At 47.9% G+C, this 16,357-nt stretch overlaps 1 protein-coding gene across 7 annotated transcripts in view; it reads right to left on the reverse strand.

Moving 5' to 3' along the window:
- The window catches only part of KIF21B (kinesin family member 21B), a 318,269-nt gene that overhangs the window by 103,676 nt on the left and 198,236 nt on the right, over positions 1–16,357 (reverse strand). For all 7 annotated transcript variants that reach the window (XM_069944619.1, XM_069944618.1, XM_069944620.1 and 4 more), the window contains 5 exons: positions 13,928–14,035; positions 13,261–13,329; positions 12,788–12,996; positions 12,558–12,702; positions 2,376–2,570 (listed from right to left, as the gene is read on the reverse strand). In XM_069944619.1, the coding sequence (XP_069800720.1) occupies positions 2,376–2,570; positions 12,558–12,702; positions 12,788–12,996; positions 13,261–13,329; positions 13,928–14,035 (726 nt within the window). The remainder of the gene's footprint in view (positions 1–2,375; positions 2,571–12,557; positions 12,703–12,787; positions 12,997–13,260; positions 13,330–13,927; positions 14,036–16,357) is intronic.

Genomic DNA, 16,357 nt, shown 5'->3' on the forward strand with positions numbered 1-16,357 from the left:
GGGTGGCGGGAGACATAACTGATGGCCGGAGGATCCCTCCTGTGTATGGGGAGGACGGGTGGCGGGGGGAGACATAACTCATAGCCGGAGGATCCCTCCTGTGTATGGGGAGGACGGGTGGCGGGGGGAGACATAACTGATGGCCGGAGGATCCCTCCTGTGTATGGGGAGGACGGGTGGCGGGGGGAGACATAACTGATAGCCGGAGGATCCCTCCTGTGTATGGGGAGGACGGGTGGCGGGGGGAGACATAACTCATAGCCGGAGGATCCCTCCTGTGTATGGGGAGGACGGGTGGCGGGGGGAGACATAACTCATAGCCGGAGGATCCCTCCTGTGTATGGGGAGGACGGGTGGCGGGGGGAGACATAACTGATGGCCGGAGGATCCCTCCTGTGTATGGGGAGGACGGGTGGCGGGGGGAGACATAACTCATAGCCGGAGGATCCCTCCTGTGTATGGGGAGGACGGGTGGCGGGGGGAGACATAACTGATGGCCGGAGGATCCCTCCTGTGTATGGGGAGGACGGGTGGCGGGGGGAGACATAACTCATAGCCGGAGGATCCCTCCTGTGTATGGGGAGGACGGGTGGCGGGGGGAGACATAACTGATGGCCGGAGGATCCCTCCTGTGTATGGGGAGGACGGGTGGCGGGGGGAGACATAACTGATGGCCGGAGGATCCCTCCTGTGTATGGGGAGGACGGGTGGCGGGGGGAGACATAACTGATGGCCGGAGGATCCCTCCTGTGTATGGGGAGGACGGGTGGCGGGGGGAGACATAACTCATAGCCGGAGGATCCCTCCTGTGTATTGGGAGGACGGGTGGCGGGGGGAGACATAACTGATAGCCGGAGGATCCCTCCTGTGTATGGGGAGGACGGGTGGCGGGGGGAGACATAACTGATGGCCGGAGGATCCCTCCTGTGTATGGGGAGGACGGGTGGCGGGGGGTGGGGGGGAGACATAACTGCTGGCCGGAGGATCCCTCCTGTGTATGGGGAGGACGGGTGGCGGGGGGAGACATAACTGATGGCCGGAGGATCCCTCCTGTGTATGGGGAGGACGGGTGGCGGGGGGTGGGGGGGAGACATAACTGATGGCCGGAGAATCCCTCCTGTGTATGGGGAGGACGGGTGGCGGGGGGTGGGGGGGAGACATAACTGATAGCCGGAGGATACCTACTGTGTATGGGGAGGACGGGTGGCGGGGGGTGGGGGGGAGACATAACTGATAGCCGGAGGATCCCTCCTGTGTATGGGGAGGACAGGTGGCGGGGGGAAACATAACTGATAGCCGGAGGATCCCTACTGTGTATGGGGAGGACGGGTGGCGGGGGGAGACATAACTGATAGCCGGAGGATCCCTCCTGTGTATGGGGAGGACGGGTGGCGGGGGGAGACATAACTGATGGCCGGAGGATCCCTACTGTGTATGGGGAGGACGGGTGGCGGGGGGAGACATAACTGATGGCCGGAGGATCCCTCCTGTGTATGGGGAGGACGGGTGGCGGGGGGAGACATAACTGATGGCCAGAGGATCCCTACTGTGTATGGGGAGGACGGGTGGCGGGGGGAGACATAACTGATGGCCGGAGGATCCCTACTGTGTATGGGGAGGACGGGTGGCGGGGGGAGACATAACTGATGGCCGGAGGATCCCTCCTGTGTATGGGGAGGACGGGTGGCGGGGGGAGATATAACTGATGGCCGGAGGATCCCTCCTGTGTATGGGGAGGACGGGTGGCGGGGGGAGACATAACTGATAGCCGGAGGATCCCTCCTGTGTATGGGGAGGACGGGTGGCGGGGGGAGACATAACGGATAGCCGGAGGATCCCTCCTGTGTATGGGGAGGACGGGTGGCGGGGGGAGACATAACTGATGGCCGGAGGATCCCTCCTGTGTATGGGGAGGACGGGTATCAGGGGCCACGTGGCAGTGGCATGGTCTGCCTCTATGGTAGAACTCCAGCACTCCTGTGTCTGGGGAGGACGGGTATCAGGGGCCACGTGGCAGTGGCGTGGTCTGTCTCTATGGTAAAACTCTAGCACTCCTGTGGATAGGGAGGACTCATATCGGGGGACCCGTGGCAGTGGTGTGGTTTGCCTCTATGGTAGAGCTCCAGCACTCCTGTGTATGGGCAGGGTGGGTATTGGGGGCGTGGTCTGCCTCTATGGTAGAACTTCAGCACTCCTGTGTATCGGGAGGATGGGTATCAGGGGCCCTGTGGCAGTGGCGTGGTTTGCCTCTATGGTACAGCTCCATCACTCCTGTGTATGGACAGGGCGGGTATTGGGGGCGTGGTCTGCCTCTATGGTAGATACTAGATATCTAGCAGGTTAGTGTAGTCAGATAATAGAGCCGCTTCACATACTTTGCTCTCCTCCATCTGCACTATGGTCGCCTGGCATTCTCGGATGCTGTCGTTAATATAATCAATATTGGCCGCCAAAGCTTCCAGCTCCTCCGCTACATCTTGCTGGGTCTGATCCTCCATGCTTGTTTCTTCTGGAGTAAAGGCTGTGCGGCTTAACAGCACCTCATGAAGAAGCGACAGCTCCTCCCTTTTCTGTAAGAGAGAAGTGACAAACGTTTCAGTCCGGTCTGTGTAGCCGGTCCATGGTCTGTGTAATATGGGGGTGATGCAGTCTGTGTAAGCGGTCCCTAGTCTGTATAATGTGGGGGGTGATAAGTGAAAGGGCATAATGGTGTAAGGAAACCAAGAGAATATGAGACACAGCGCAGAGGAACACAACATTCCGGACTCTTCTGTTCTACTGAAAAGAAATTAAAGGGGAACTCCAGCAAAACATCATCTGGTGTCAGAAAGTTGTAGAGATTTGTAAATCTATATAATAAAAATGAAAGTCTGTCCTTCTGTCTGTCTGTCTTTCTGTCTGTCTTTCTGTCTGTCTGTCTGTCTGTCTTTCTGTCTGTCCCGTATAGACTTCCAAACGCCTGAACCGTTTGACCCCAAATTTGGCCCACAGATACATTGGGTGCCCGGGAAGGTTTTAGCGAAGGTCCCGTCCCCGCCAGATGTACAGGAGGGGAGGGGGAGGGGGGAAAGAGAGGCGCCTCATAGAGATGAATGGGAAAATCTCCTCACTGCACACACAGGTGATATAATTAGCTGCAGCAGACACGGCAGTTGGAGCCTTAGCAACCAATAGGATTACTGCTTTCATTTTCACAGGGAGCAATGGTTGCTAGGGAAGCTGCCTCACAACATCCACAGTAATAACTGGTAGACACCCTACTCCATCTATACAGTACAGGTATACAGGACCCCCTACTCCATCTATACAGTACATGTATATACAGGACCCCCTACTCCATCTATACAGTACATGTATATACAGGGCCCCCTACTCCATCTATACAGTACAGGTATACAGGACCCCCTACTCCATCTATACAGTACATGTATATACAGGACCCCCTACTCGATCTATACAGTACATGTATATACAGGGCCCCCTACTCCATCTATACAGGACATGTATACAGGGCCCCCTACTCCATCTATACAGTACATGTATACAGGACCCCCTACTCCATCTATACAGTACATGTATATACAGGACCCCCTACTCCATCTATACAGTACATGTATATACAGGGCCCCCTACTCCATCTATACAGTACATGTATATACAGGACCCCCTACTCCATCTATACAGTACATGTATATACAGGGCCCCCTACTCCATCTATACAGTACATGTATATACAGGACCCCCTACTCCAACTATACAGTACATGTATATACAGGACCCCCTACTCCATCTATACAGTACAGGTATACAGGACCCCCTACTCCATCTATACAGTACATGTATATACAGGGCCCCCTACTCCATCTATACAGTACAGGTATACAGGGCCCCCTACTCCATCTATACAGTACATGTATACAGGACCCCCTACTCCATCTATACAGTACATGTATACAGGACCCCCTACTCCATCTATACAGTACATGTATATACAGGACCCCCTACTCCATCTATACAGTACATGTATATACAGGGCCCCCTACTCCATCAATACAGTACAGGTATACAGGACCCCCTACTCCATCTATACAGTACATGTATATACAGGACCCCCTACTCCATCTATACAGTACATGTATATACAGGGCCCCCTACTCCATCTATACAGGACATGTATACAGGGCCCCCTACTCCATCTATACAGTACATGTATACAGGACCCCCTACTCCATCTATACAGTACATGTATATACAGGACCCCCTACTCCATCTATACAGTACATGTATATACAGGGCCCCCTACTCCATCTATACAGTACATGTATATACAGGACCCCCTACTCCATCTATACAGTACATGTATATACAGGACCCCCTACTCCATCTATACAGTACATGTATATACAGGACCCCCTACTCCATCTATACAGTACATGTATACAGGACCCCCTACTCCATCTATACAGTACAGGTATACAGGACCCCCTACTCCATCTATACAGTACATGTATATACAGGACCCCCTACTCCATCTATACAGTACATGTATATACAGGACCCCCTACTCCATCTATACAGTACATGTATATACAGGACCCCCTACTCCATCTATACAGTACATGTATATACAGGACCCCCTACTCCATCTATACAGTACATGTATATACAGGACCCCCTACTCCATCTATACAGTACATGTATATACAGGACCCCCTACTCCATCCATACAGTACATGTATATACAGGACCCACTACTCCATCTATACAGTACATATATATAAAGGACCCCCTACTCCATCTATACAGTACAGGTATACAGGACCCCCTACTCCATCTATACAGTACAGGTATACAGGACCCCCTACTCCATCTATACAGTACAAGTATATACAGGACCCCCTACTCCATCTATACAGTACATGTATATACAGGACCCCCTACTCCATCTATACAGTACATGTATATACAGGACCCCCTACTCCATCCATACAGTACATGTATATACAGGACCCCCTACTCCATCTATACAGTACATATATATACAGGACCCCCTACTCCATCTATACAGTACACGTATACAGGGCTCCCTACTCCATCTATACATTACATGTATACAGGGCCCCCTACTCCATCTATACAGTACATGTATATACAGGACCCCCTACTCCATCTATACAGTACATGTATACAGGACCCCCTACTCCATCTATACAGTACATGTATACAGGGCCCCCTACTCCATCTATACAGTACATGTATATACAGGGCCCCCTACTCCATCTATACAGTACATGTATACAGGGCCCCCTACTCCATCTATACAGTACATGTAGATACAGGACTCCCTACTCCATCTATACAGTACATGTATAAAGGAGCCCCTACTCCATCTATACAGTACATGTATATACAGGGCCCCCTACTCCATCTATACAGGACATGTATATACAGGGCCCCCTACTCCATCTATACAATACATGTATATACAGGACCCCCTACTCCATCTATACAATACATGTATATACAGGACCCCCTACTCCATCTATACAGTACATGTATATACAGGACCCCCTACTCCATCTATACAGTACATGTATATACAGGACCCCCTACTCCATCTATACAGTACATGTATATACAGGGCCCCCTACTCCATCTATACAGTACATGTATATACAGGACCCCCTACTCCATCTATACAGTACATGTATATACAGGACCCCCTACTCCATCTATACAGTACATGTATATACAGGACCCCCTACTCCATCTATACAGTACATGTATACAGGACTCCCTACTCCCTCTATACAGTACATGTATATACAGGACCCCCTACTCCATCTATACAGTACATGTATACAGGACCCCCTACTCCATCTATACAGTACATGTATACAGGACCCCCTACTCCATCTATACAGTACATGTATATACAGGACCCCCTACTCCATCTATACAGTACATGTATATACAGGGCCCCCTACTCCATCTATACAGTACATGTATACAGGACCCCCTACTCCATCTATACAGTACATGTATACAGGACCCCCTACTCCATCTATACAGTACATGTATACAGGACCCCCTACTCCATCTATACAGTACATGTATATACAGGACCCCCTACTCCATCTATACAGTACATGTATATACAGGGCCCCCTACTAAAACTAAACAGTACATGTATATACAGGACCCCCTACTCCATCTATACAGGACATGTATATACAGGACCCCCTACTCCATCTATACAATACATGTATATACAGGACCCCCTACTCCATCTATACAGTACATGTATATACAGGACCCCCTACTCCATCTATACAGTACATGTATATACAGGACCCCCTACTCCATCTATACAGTACATGTATATACAGGGCCCCCTACTCCATCTATACAGTACATGTATATACAGGACCCCCTACTCCATCTATACAGTACATGTATATACAGGACCCCCTACTCCATCTATACAGTACATGTATATACAGGACCCCCTACTCCATCTATACAGTACATGTATACAGGACTCCCTACTCCCTCTATACAGTACATGTATATACAGGACCCCCTACTCCATCTATACAGTACATGTATACAGGACCCCCTACTCCATCTATACAGTACATGTATACAGGACCCCCTACTCCATCTATACAGTACATGTATATACAGGACCCCCTACTCCATCTATACAGTACATGTATATACAGGGCCCCCTACTCCATCTATACAGTACATGTATACCGGACCCCCTACTCCATCTATACAGTACATGTATACAGGACCCCCTACTCCATCTATACAGTACATGTATACAGGACCCCCTACTCCATCTATACAGTACATGTATATACAGGACCCCCTACTCCATCTATACAGTACATGTATATACAGGGCCCCCTACTAAAACTAAACAGTACATGTATATACAGGACCCCCTACTCCATCTATACAGTACATGTATACAGGACCCTCTACTCCATCTATACAGTACATGTATACAGGACCCCCTACTCCATCTATACAGTACATGTATACAGGACCCCCTACTCCATCTATACAGTACATGTATATACAGGAAAACCCTACTCCATCTATACAGTACATGTATACAGGACCTCCTACTCCATCTATACAGTACATGTATATACAGGAGCCCCTACTCCATCTATACAGTACATGTATATACAAGGCCCCCTACTCCATCTATACAGTACATGTATATACAGGGCCCCCTACTCCATCTATACAGTACATGTATATACAGGACCCCCTACTCCATCTATACAGTACATGTATATACAGGGCCCCCTACTCCATCTATACAGTACATGTATATACAGGAGCCCCTACTCCAACTATACAGTACATGTATATACAGGACCCCCTACTCCATCTATACAGTACATGTATATACAGGACCCACTACTCCATCTATACAGTACATATATATACAGGACCCCCTACTCCATCTATACAGTACAGGTATACAGGACCCCCTACTCCATCTATACAGTACAGGTATACAGGACCCCCTACTCCATCTATACATTACATGTATAAAGGAGCCCCTACTCCATCTATACAGTACATGTATATACAGGGCCCCCTACTCCATCTATACAGGACATGTATATACAGGGCCCCCTACTCCATCTATACAATACATGTATATACAGGACCCCCTACTCCATCTATACAGTACATGTATATACAGGACCCCCTACTCCATCTATACAGTACATGTATATACAGGACCCCCTACTCCATCTATACAGTACATGTATATACAGGGCCCCCTACTCCATCTATACAGTACATGTATATACAGGACCCCCTACTCCATCTATACAGTACATGTATATACAGGACCCCCTACTCCATCTATACAGTACATGTATATACAGGACCCCCTACTCCATCTATACAGTACATGTATACAGGACTCCCTACTCCCTCTATACAGTACATGTATATACAGGACCCCCTACTCCATCTATACAGTACATGTATACAGGACCCCCTACTCCATCTATACAGTACATGTATACAGGACCCCCTACTCCATCTATACAGTACATGTATATACAGGACCCCCTACTCCATCTATACAGTACATGTATATACAGGGCCCCCTACTCCATCTATACAGTACATGTATACAGGACCCCCTACTCCATCTATACAGTACATGTATACAGGACCCCCTACTCCATCTATACAGTACATGTATACAGGACCCCCTACTCCATCTATACAGTACATGTATATACAGGACCCCCTACTCCATCTATACAGTACATGTATATACAGGGCCCCCTACTAAAACTAAACAGTACATGTATATACAGGACCCCCTACTCCATCTATACAGTACATGTATACAGGACCCTCTACTCCATCTATACAGTACATGTATACAGGACCCCCTACTCCATCTATACAGTACATGTATACAGGACCCCCTACTCCATCTATACAGTACATGTATATACAGGAAAACCCTACTCCATCTATACAGTACATGTATATACAGGACCCCCTACTCCATCTATACAGTACATGTATATACAGGGCCCCCTACTCCATCTATACAGTACATGTATATACAGGACCCCCTACTCCATCTATACAGTACATGTATACAGGACCCCCTACTCCATCTATACAGTACATGTATATACAGGACCCCCTACTCCATCTATACAGTACATGTATATACAGGGCCCCCTACTCCATCTATACAGTACATGTATATACAGGACCCCCTACTCCATCTATACAGTACATGTATATACAGGACCCCCTACTCCATCTATACAGTACATGTATATACAGGAGCCCCTACTCCAACTATACAGTACATGTATATACAGGACCCCCTACTCCATCTATACAGTACATGTATATACAGGACCCCCTACTCCATCTATACAGTACATGTATACAGGACCCCCTACTCCATCTATACAGTACATGTATACAGGACCCCCTACTCCATCTATACAGTACATGTATATACAGGAGCCCCTACTCCATCTATACAGTACATGTATATACAGGGCCCCCTACTCCATCTATACAGTACATGTATATACAGGACCCCCTACTCCATCTATACAGTACATGTATATACAGGGCCCCCTACTCCATCCATACAGTACATGTATATACAGGACCCCCTACTCCATCTATACAGTACATGTATATACAGGACCCCCTACTCCATCTATACAGTACATGTATATACAGGACCCCCTACTCCATCTATACAGGACATGTATACAGGACCCCCTACTCCATCTATACAGTACAGGTATACAGGGCCCCCTACTCCATCTATACAGTACAAGTATATACAGGGCCCCCTACTCCATCTATACAGTACATGTATATACAGGAGCCCCTACTCCATCTATACAGTACATGTATATACAGGACCCCCTACTCCATCTATACAGGACCCCCTACTCCATCTATACAGTACATGTATATACAGGACCCCCTACTCCATCTATACAGTACATGTATATACAGGACCCCCTACTCCATCCATACAGTACATGTATATACAGGACCCCCTACTCCATCTATACAGTACATATATATACAGGACCCCCTACTCCATCTATACAGTACATGTATATACAGGACCCCCTACTCCATCTATACAGTACATGTACACAGGACCCCCTACTCCATCTATACAGTACATGTATATACAGGACCCCCTACTCCATCTATACAGTACATGTATATACAGGACCCCCTACTCCATCTATACAGTACATGTATACAGGACCCCCTACTCCATCTGTACAGTACATGTATACAGGACCCCCTACTGCATCTATACAGTACATGTATACAGGACCTCCTACTCCATCTATACAGTACATGTATACAGGACCCCCTACTCCATCTGTACAGTACATGTATACAGGACCCCCTACTGCATCTATACAGTACATGTATACAGGACCTCCTACTCCATCTATACAGTACATGTATACAGGACCCCCTACTCCATCTATAAAGTACATGTATACAGGACCCCCTACTCCATCTATACAGTACATGTATATACAGGACCCCCTACTCCATCTATACAGTAAATGTATACAGGACCCCCTACTCCATCTATACAGTACATGTATACAGGCCCCCCTACTCCATCTATACAGTATATGTATACAGGACCCCCCTACTCCATCTATATAGTACACTAAAAAATGTACCCGGCGCTGCCCGGGTATAAAGTGTCAGTGTGTATAGAGGGTCCTGTATACCTGTAGTATAGAGTTGGTGGAGGTGCTGTATACCTGTAGTATAGAGTTGGTGGAGGTCTTGTATACCTGAAGTATATAATTCAGGGGTCCTGTATACCTGTAGTGTATAGTTTGGGGTTCTGTATAAATGTAGTACAGAATTGGTGCTGTGGCAGTGTTATCCAGTCACAGTATGGTGGTATTGGTCAGGTCTGGTTTGGCAGATTCATACAGACACAGTATGGCGGTATTGGTAAGGTCTGGTATGGCGGTGTTATCCAGTCACAGTGTGTCGGAATTGGTCAGGTCTGGTATGGCGGTGTTATCAAGTCACAGTATGGCGGTATTGGTCAGGTCTGGTATAGCAGTGTTATCCAGTCACAGTGTGGCCGTATTGGTAAGGTGTGGTATGGCAGTGTCATCCAGTCACAGTGTGGCCGTATTGGTCAGGTCTGGTATGGCAGAGTTATCCAGTCACAGTTTGGATAACACCGCCATACCAGACCTGACCAATACCACCAAACTGTGACTGGATAACTGTGCCATACCATACCAAATAAGACCGCCACACCAGACCTGACCAATACCGCCACATTGTGACGGGATAACACTGCCATACCAGACCTGACCAATACCGCCATACTGTGAATGGATAACACCGCCATACCAGACCTTACCAATACCGCCATACTGTGAATGGATAACACTGCCATACCAGACCTTACCAATACCACCATACTGTGAATGGATAACACTGCCATACAGGACCTGAACATGTGCTACCCTAGGCACCAGACCATGGGTGCCTAATGGTGAATACAACCCTGCAGGTATACAGGACATTACAGGTATACAGGACCCCAAAACTATACACTACAGGTGCACGGGACCTCCACCAACTATATACTACAGGTATACAGGACCCCAAACTTTACACTACAGGTACACAGGACCCCAAAACTATACACTACAGGTATACAGGACCTCCACCAACTATATACTTCAGGTACACAGGACCTCCACCAACTATATACTACAGGTATACAGGACCCCAAACTATACACTACAGGTATACAGAAACCCAAAACTATACACTACAGGTATACATGACCTCCACCAACTCTATACTACAGGTATACAGCACCCCCACCAATTCTATACTACAGGTATACAGGAGCCCAAACTATACACTACGGGTATACAGGACCCCAAAACAATACACTACAGGTATACAGGAACTCCACCAACTATATACTACAGGTATATAGGACCCCAAAACTATACACTACAGGTATACAGGACCTCCACCAACTCTATACTACAGGTATACAGCACCTTCACCAACTCTATAGTACAGGTATACAGGACCCCCAAACTTTACACTACAGGTATACATAACCTCCAACAACTATATACTACAGGTATACAGGACCCCAAACTATACACGACAGGCTTACAGGAACCCAAAACTATACACTACAGGTATACAGGACCTCCACCAACTCTATAATACAGGTATACAGCACACCCACCAACTCTATACTACAGGTATACAGGACTCCAAAACTATACACTACAGGTATACAGGAACTCCACCAACTCTATACCACAGGTATACAGGACCCTCAAATTATACATCACAGGTATACAGGACCCCAGAGCTATAAACTACAGGTATACAAGACCTCCACCAACTATGCATTACAGGTATACAGCACCAACTATATACTACAGGTATACAGGACCCCCGAACTATACAGTACAGGTATACAGCCCCCCCCCAACTATACACTACTGGTATACAGGACCTCCCTCAACTATACACTACAGGTATACACCCCCCCAACTACACACTACAGGCATACAGGACCCCCCCAACTATACACTATAGGTATACAGCCCCCCACCCCCTAACTATGTACAACAGATATGCGGGACCCCTTAAAACTATACACTGTAGGTATACAGAACCCCTCCAACTATGCATTACAGGTATACACTAATTCCACTGATTAACTCAGATGAAACAATACCTTTAGATTGGTCTCCTGGGCACCTGAGAACAAACCTAACTAACACACTGACACTTTATACCCGGGCAGTGCCGGTGGAGAGAATACACCACTTCATGCAGGACATACAGCAGCTGATAAGTACTGGCAGACTGGAGATTTTCATATAGGAGTAATTTCCTTTCTGAAGGCGGTTTGTTTGATATTAGATTGTTACGCTGGAGTTCCCCTTTAGGTGTGAGCTGTTGGGTGTGCCCCTCACCCGCAGAAGCCTCTCCATGTCGTTCTCCAGGTTCAGCAGGGTCAGTCTTTGTAACACGATCTCATGGACTCTCTTCTCCAGCGTCTGCCACTTTATGCGGGCGGCCTTGCTGAGAGGGAAGCGCGCTCGGCCGGCCTTCCTCCTGCTATAGATGAATGGAGAGCATTACCAGGCTGTGTCAGTAGGGGGAGCAGCGGGTGGGATGCAGGCGGTGCGGTGCGTCGCGTCACCTGGCAGCCGGACCTCCGTTCAGCACAGACCCCATCTCGCCGCTCGTCTTGCAGTTCCATTGTCGCACAATGCTGGATACAGAGCGTGCGCTGCTATCCGGCTCCGATGACGCCGTGCTCGATAACTCAGCCCCAGAGTCTGCGAGTGATGGTGGGTGACTGACGGAACGTTCCGGAGCCGGCCGGGAGAGTCGCCTGAGAGCAGACACCTGGAAAACACCGGATAATAACATATAAGAAGGATGGCGATACACAGGGGGCGCCAACACCGGAGGAGGACGCTACACGGACGACATCACCGGGCCCTCCGGCACAGACATCAGTGTGCTGGAACATCCCCGGTCTGTCCTGTACAGACATCAGTGAGCAGGGACATCCCCGATCCCGCAGTCCTGATATAAGTGAATGCTATTACACAATAACATGATAAGATTTCCCAGCATGCTCTGCTTCCCTCTAGGACCGGGACCTACCTCCTGGGTCTTACGTCTTAGCACCATTTCCTGTTGCCGTTTCTGGGATTCCAGAGCTCGGATCTGGAGCTGCCGAGAAAATACAAATATCCGAAGTGTGATGGAAGCTTCCGGCATCTCTATATCCCCATCATACGTGTGACGGAAGCTTCCGGCATCTCCATACACCCATCACACGTGTAACGGAAGCTTGCGGCATCTCCATACACACATCATACGAGTGACGGAAGCTTCCGGCATCTTCATACACCCATCACACGTGTAACGGAAGCTTGCGGCATCTCCATACACCCATCATACGAGTGACGGAAGCTTCCGGCATCTCCATACACCCATCATACCTGTGACGGAGGCTTCCAGCATCTCCATACACCCATCATACATGTACATACACGGCTGACACCTCCTATCTGCTTCTTCTTCAGCATCGGCCAAGACACCGCACTGTTATATACGTGATATATAGATAGAGATATATATATATATGGCTGACACCTCCTATCTGCTCCTTCTTCAGCATCGGCCAAGACACCGCACTGTTATATACGTGATATATAGATAGAGATATATATATATATGGCTGACACCTCCTATCTGCTCCTTCTTCAGCATCGGCCCAGACACCGCACTGTTATATATGTGATATATAGATAGATACGGCTGTCACCTCCTGTCTGCGTTGCTCCTTCTTCAGCAGGGCGATTTCTCGGTTTCTCTTGGACTCCACAAGTTTCCGTCTCTGTTGCTCATCTCGCATCTGCTTCACGAGAACGGCCTGGAAGGTAAGAGGATTGCGGATAAGGAGGATACATCTGCAGCTCGGAACGTTTACCGTATATTCACCGGCTTTCTGACATATGATGAAGGACATACCCTCCCTCCCCCACTCCCGGGACAGAACCACCACAACTGCCCCAAAGGCAGATATCTGACAGAACAACGAAGCCAAAGCCAGGAATGGATGTGAGGAGAGATCTCAGTGTTTCCTTTATGACCTGTTCTCTGTCTCTTCCTGGCTTTTACTTCAAAAATCTGTCAAGTAATCTGTCTGTGTAATAGGACCTATAGTCTAAGGAAAGGAAGCCGCCACCAGATACTGCCTCCTCAATCACCTGTGCAGAACCTCCCCCGGGGTCCTCTCTTATATCTCAGGGCAGTGTCCCAGTCTATGTAGTTATAGCCCCCCCCCCATAATAATGAGGTCACTCTGCTTTCCTGTATATATTGGGGTATACCCCCCCATCCCATAATAATGAGGTCACTCTGCTCTCCTGTATATATTGGGGTATAGCCCCCCCCCCCATAATAATGAGGTCACTCTGCTTTCCTGTATATATTGGGGTAGTTATAGCCCCCATCCCATAATAATGAGGTCACTCTGCTTTCCTGTATATATTGGGGTATAGCCCCCCCCCCATAATAATGAGGTCACTCTGCTTTCCTGTATATATTGGGGTATAGCCCCCCCCATAATAATGAGGTCACTCTGCTTTCCTGTATATATTGGGTAGTTATAGCCCCCCCCATAATAATGAGGTCACTCTGCTTTCCTGTATATATTGGGTAGTATAGCCCCCCCCCCATAATAATGAGGTCACTCTGCTCTCCTGTATATATTGGGGTATAGCCCCCCCCATAATAATGAGGTCACTCTGCTTTCCTGTATATATTGAGGTAGTTATAGCCCCCCCAATAATAATGAGGTCACTCTGCTTTCCTGTATATATTGGGGTATACCCCCCCCCATAATAATGAGGTCACTCTGCTTTCCTGTATATATTGGGGTATACCCCCCCCCCATAATAATGAGGTCACTCTGCTTTCCTGTATATATTGGGGTATACCCCCCCCCATAATAATGAGGTCACTCTGCTTTCCTGTATATATTGGGTAGTAATAGCCCCCCCCCATAATAATGAGGTCACTCTGCTTTCCTATATATATTGGGGTATAGCCCCCCCCATAATAATGAGGTCACTCTGCTTTCCTGTATATATTGGGTAGTTATAGCCCCCCCCCCCATAATAATGAGGTCACTCTGCTTTCCTGTATATATTGGGGTTTAGCCCCCCCCCCATAATAACGAGGTCACTCTGCTTTCCTGTATATATTGGGGTAGTTATAGCCCCCCCATAATAATGAGGTCACTCTGCTTTCCTGTATATATTGGGTAGTTATAGCCCCCCCCATAATAATGAGGTCACTCTGCTTTCCTGTATATATTGGGGTATAGCCCCCCCCCCCCATAATAACGAGGTCACTCTGCTTTCCTGTATATATTGGGGGTATAGCCCCCCCCCATAATAATGAGGTCACTCTGCTTTCCTGTATATATTGGGTAGTTATAGCCCCCCCCCCCATAATAATGAGGTCACTCTGCTTTCCTGTATATATTGGGGTAGTTATAGCCCCCCCCATAATAATGAGGTCACTCTGCTTTCCTGTATATATTGGGGTATAGCCCCCCCCCCATAATAATGAGGTCACTCTGCTTTCCTGTATATATTGGGTAGTTATAGCCCCCCCCCCATAATAATGAGGTCACTCTGCTCTCCTGTATATATTGGGGTATAGCCCCCCCCCCATAATAATGAGGTCACTCTGCTTTCCTGTATATATTGGGTAGTTATAGCCCCCCCCATAATAATGAGGTCACTCTGCTTTCCTGTATATATTGGGTAGTAATAGCCCCCCCCCCATAATAATGAGGTCACTCTGCTTTCCTGTATATATTGGGTAGTTATAGCCCCCCCCCCCATAATAATGAGGTCACTCTGCTTTCCTGTATATATTGGGGTAGTTATACCCCCCCCCCCATAATAATGAGGTCACTCTGCTTTCCTGTATATATTGGGGTAGTTATACCCCCCCCCCCATAATAATGAGGTCACTCTGCTTTCCTGTATATATTGGGTAGTTATAGCCCCCCCCCATAATAATGAGGTCACTCTGCTTTCCTGTATATATTGGGTAGTTATAGCCCCCCCATAATAATGAGGTCACTCTGCTTTCCTGTATATATTGGGGTATAGCCCCCCCCATAATAATGAGGTCACTCTGCTTTCCTGTATATATTGGGGTATAGCCCCCCCATAAT

The sequence above is a fragment of the Dendropsophus ebraccatus genome, chromosome 11, assembly GCF_027789765.1.
Source record: "Dendropsophus ebraccatus isolate aDenEbr1 chromosome 11, aDenEbr1.pat, whole genome shotgun sequence".
NCBI classification, from domain to species: Eukaryota; Metazoa; Chordata; class Amphibia; order Anura; family Hylidae; genus Dendropsophus; species Dendropsophus ebraccatus.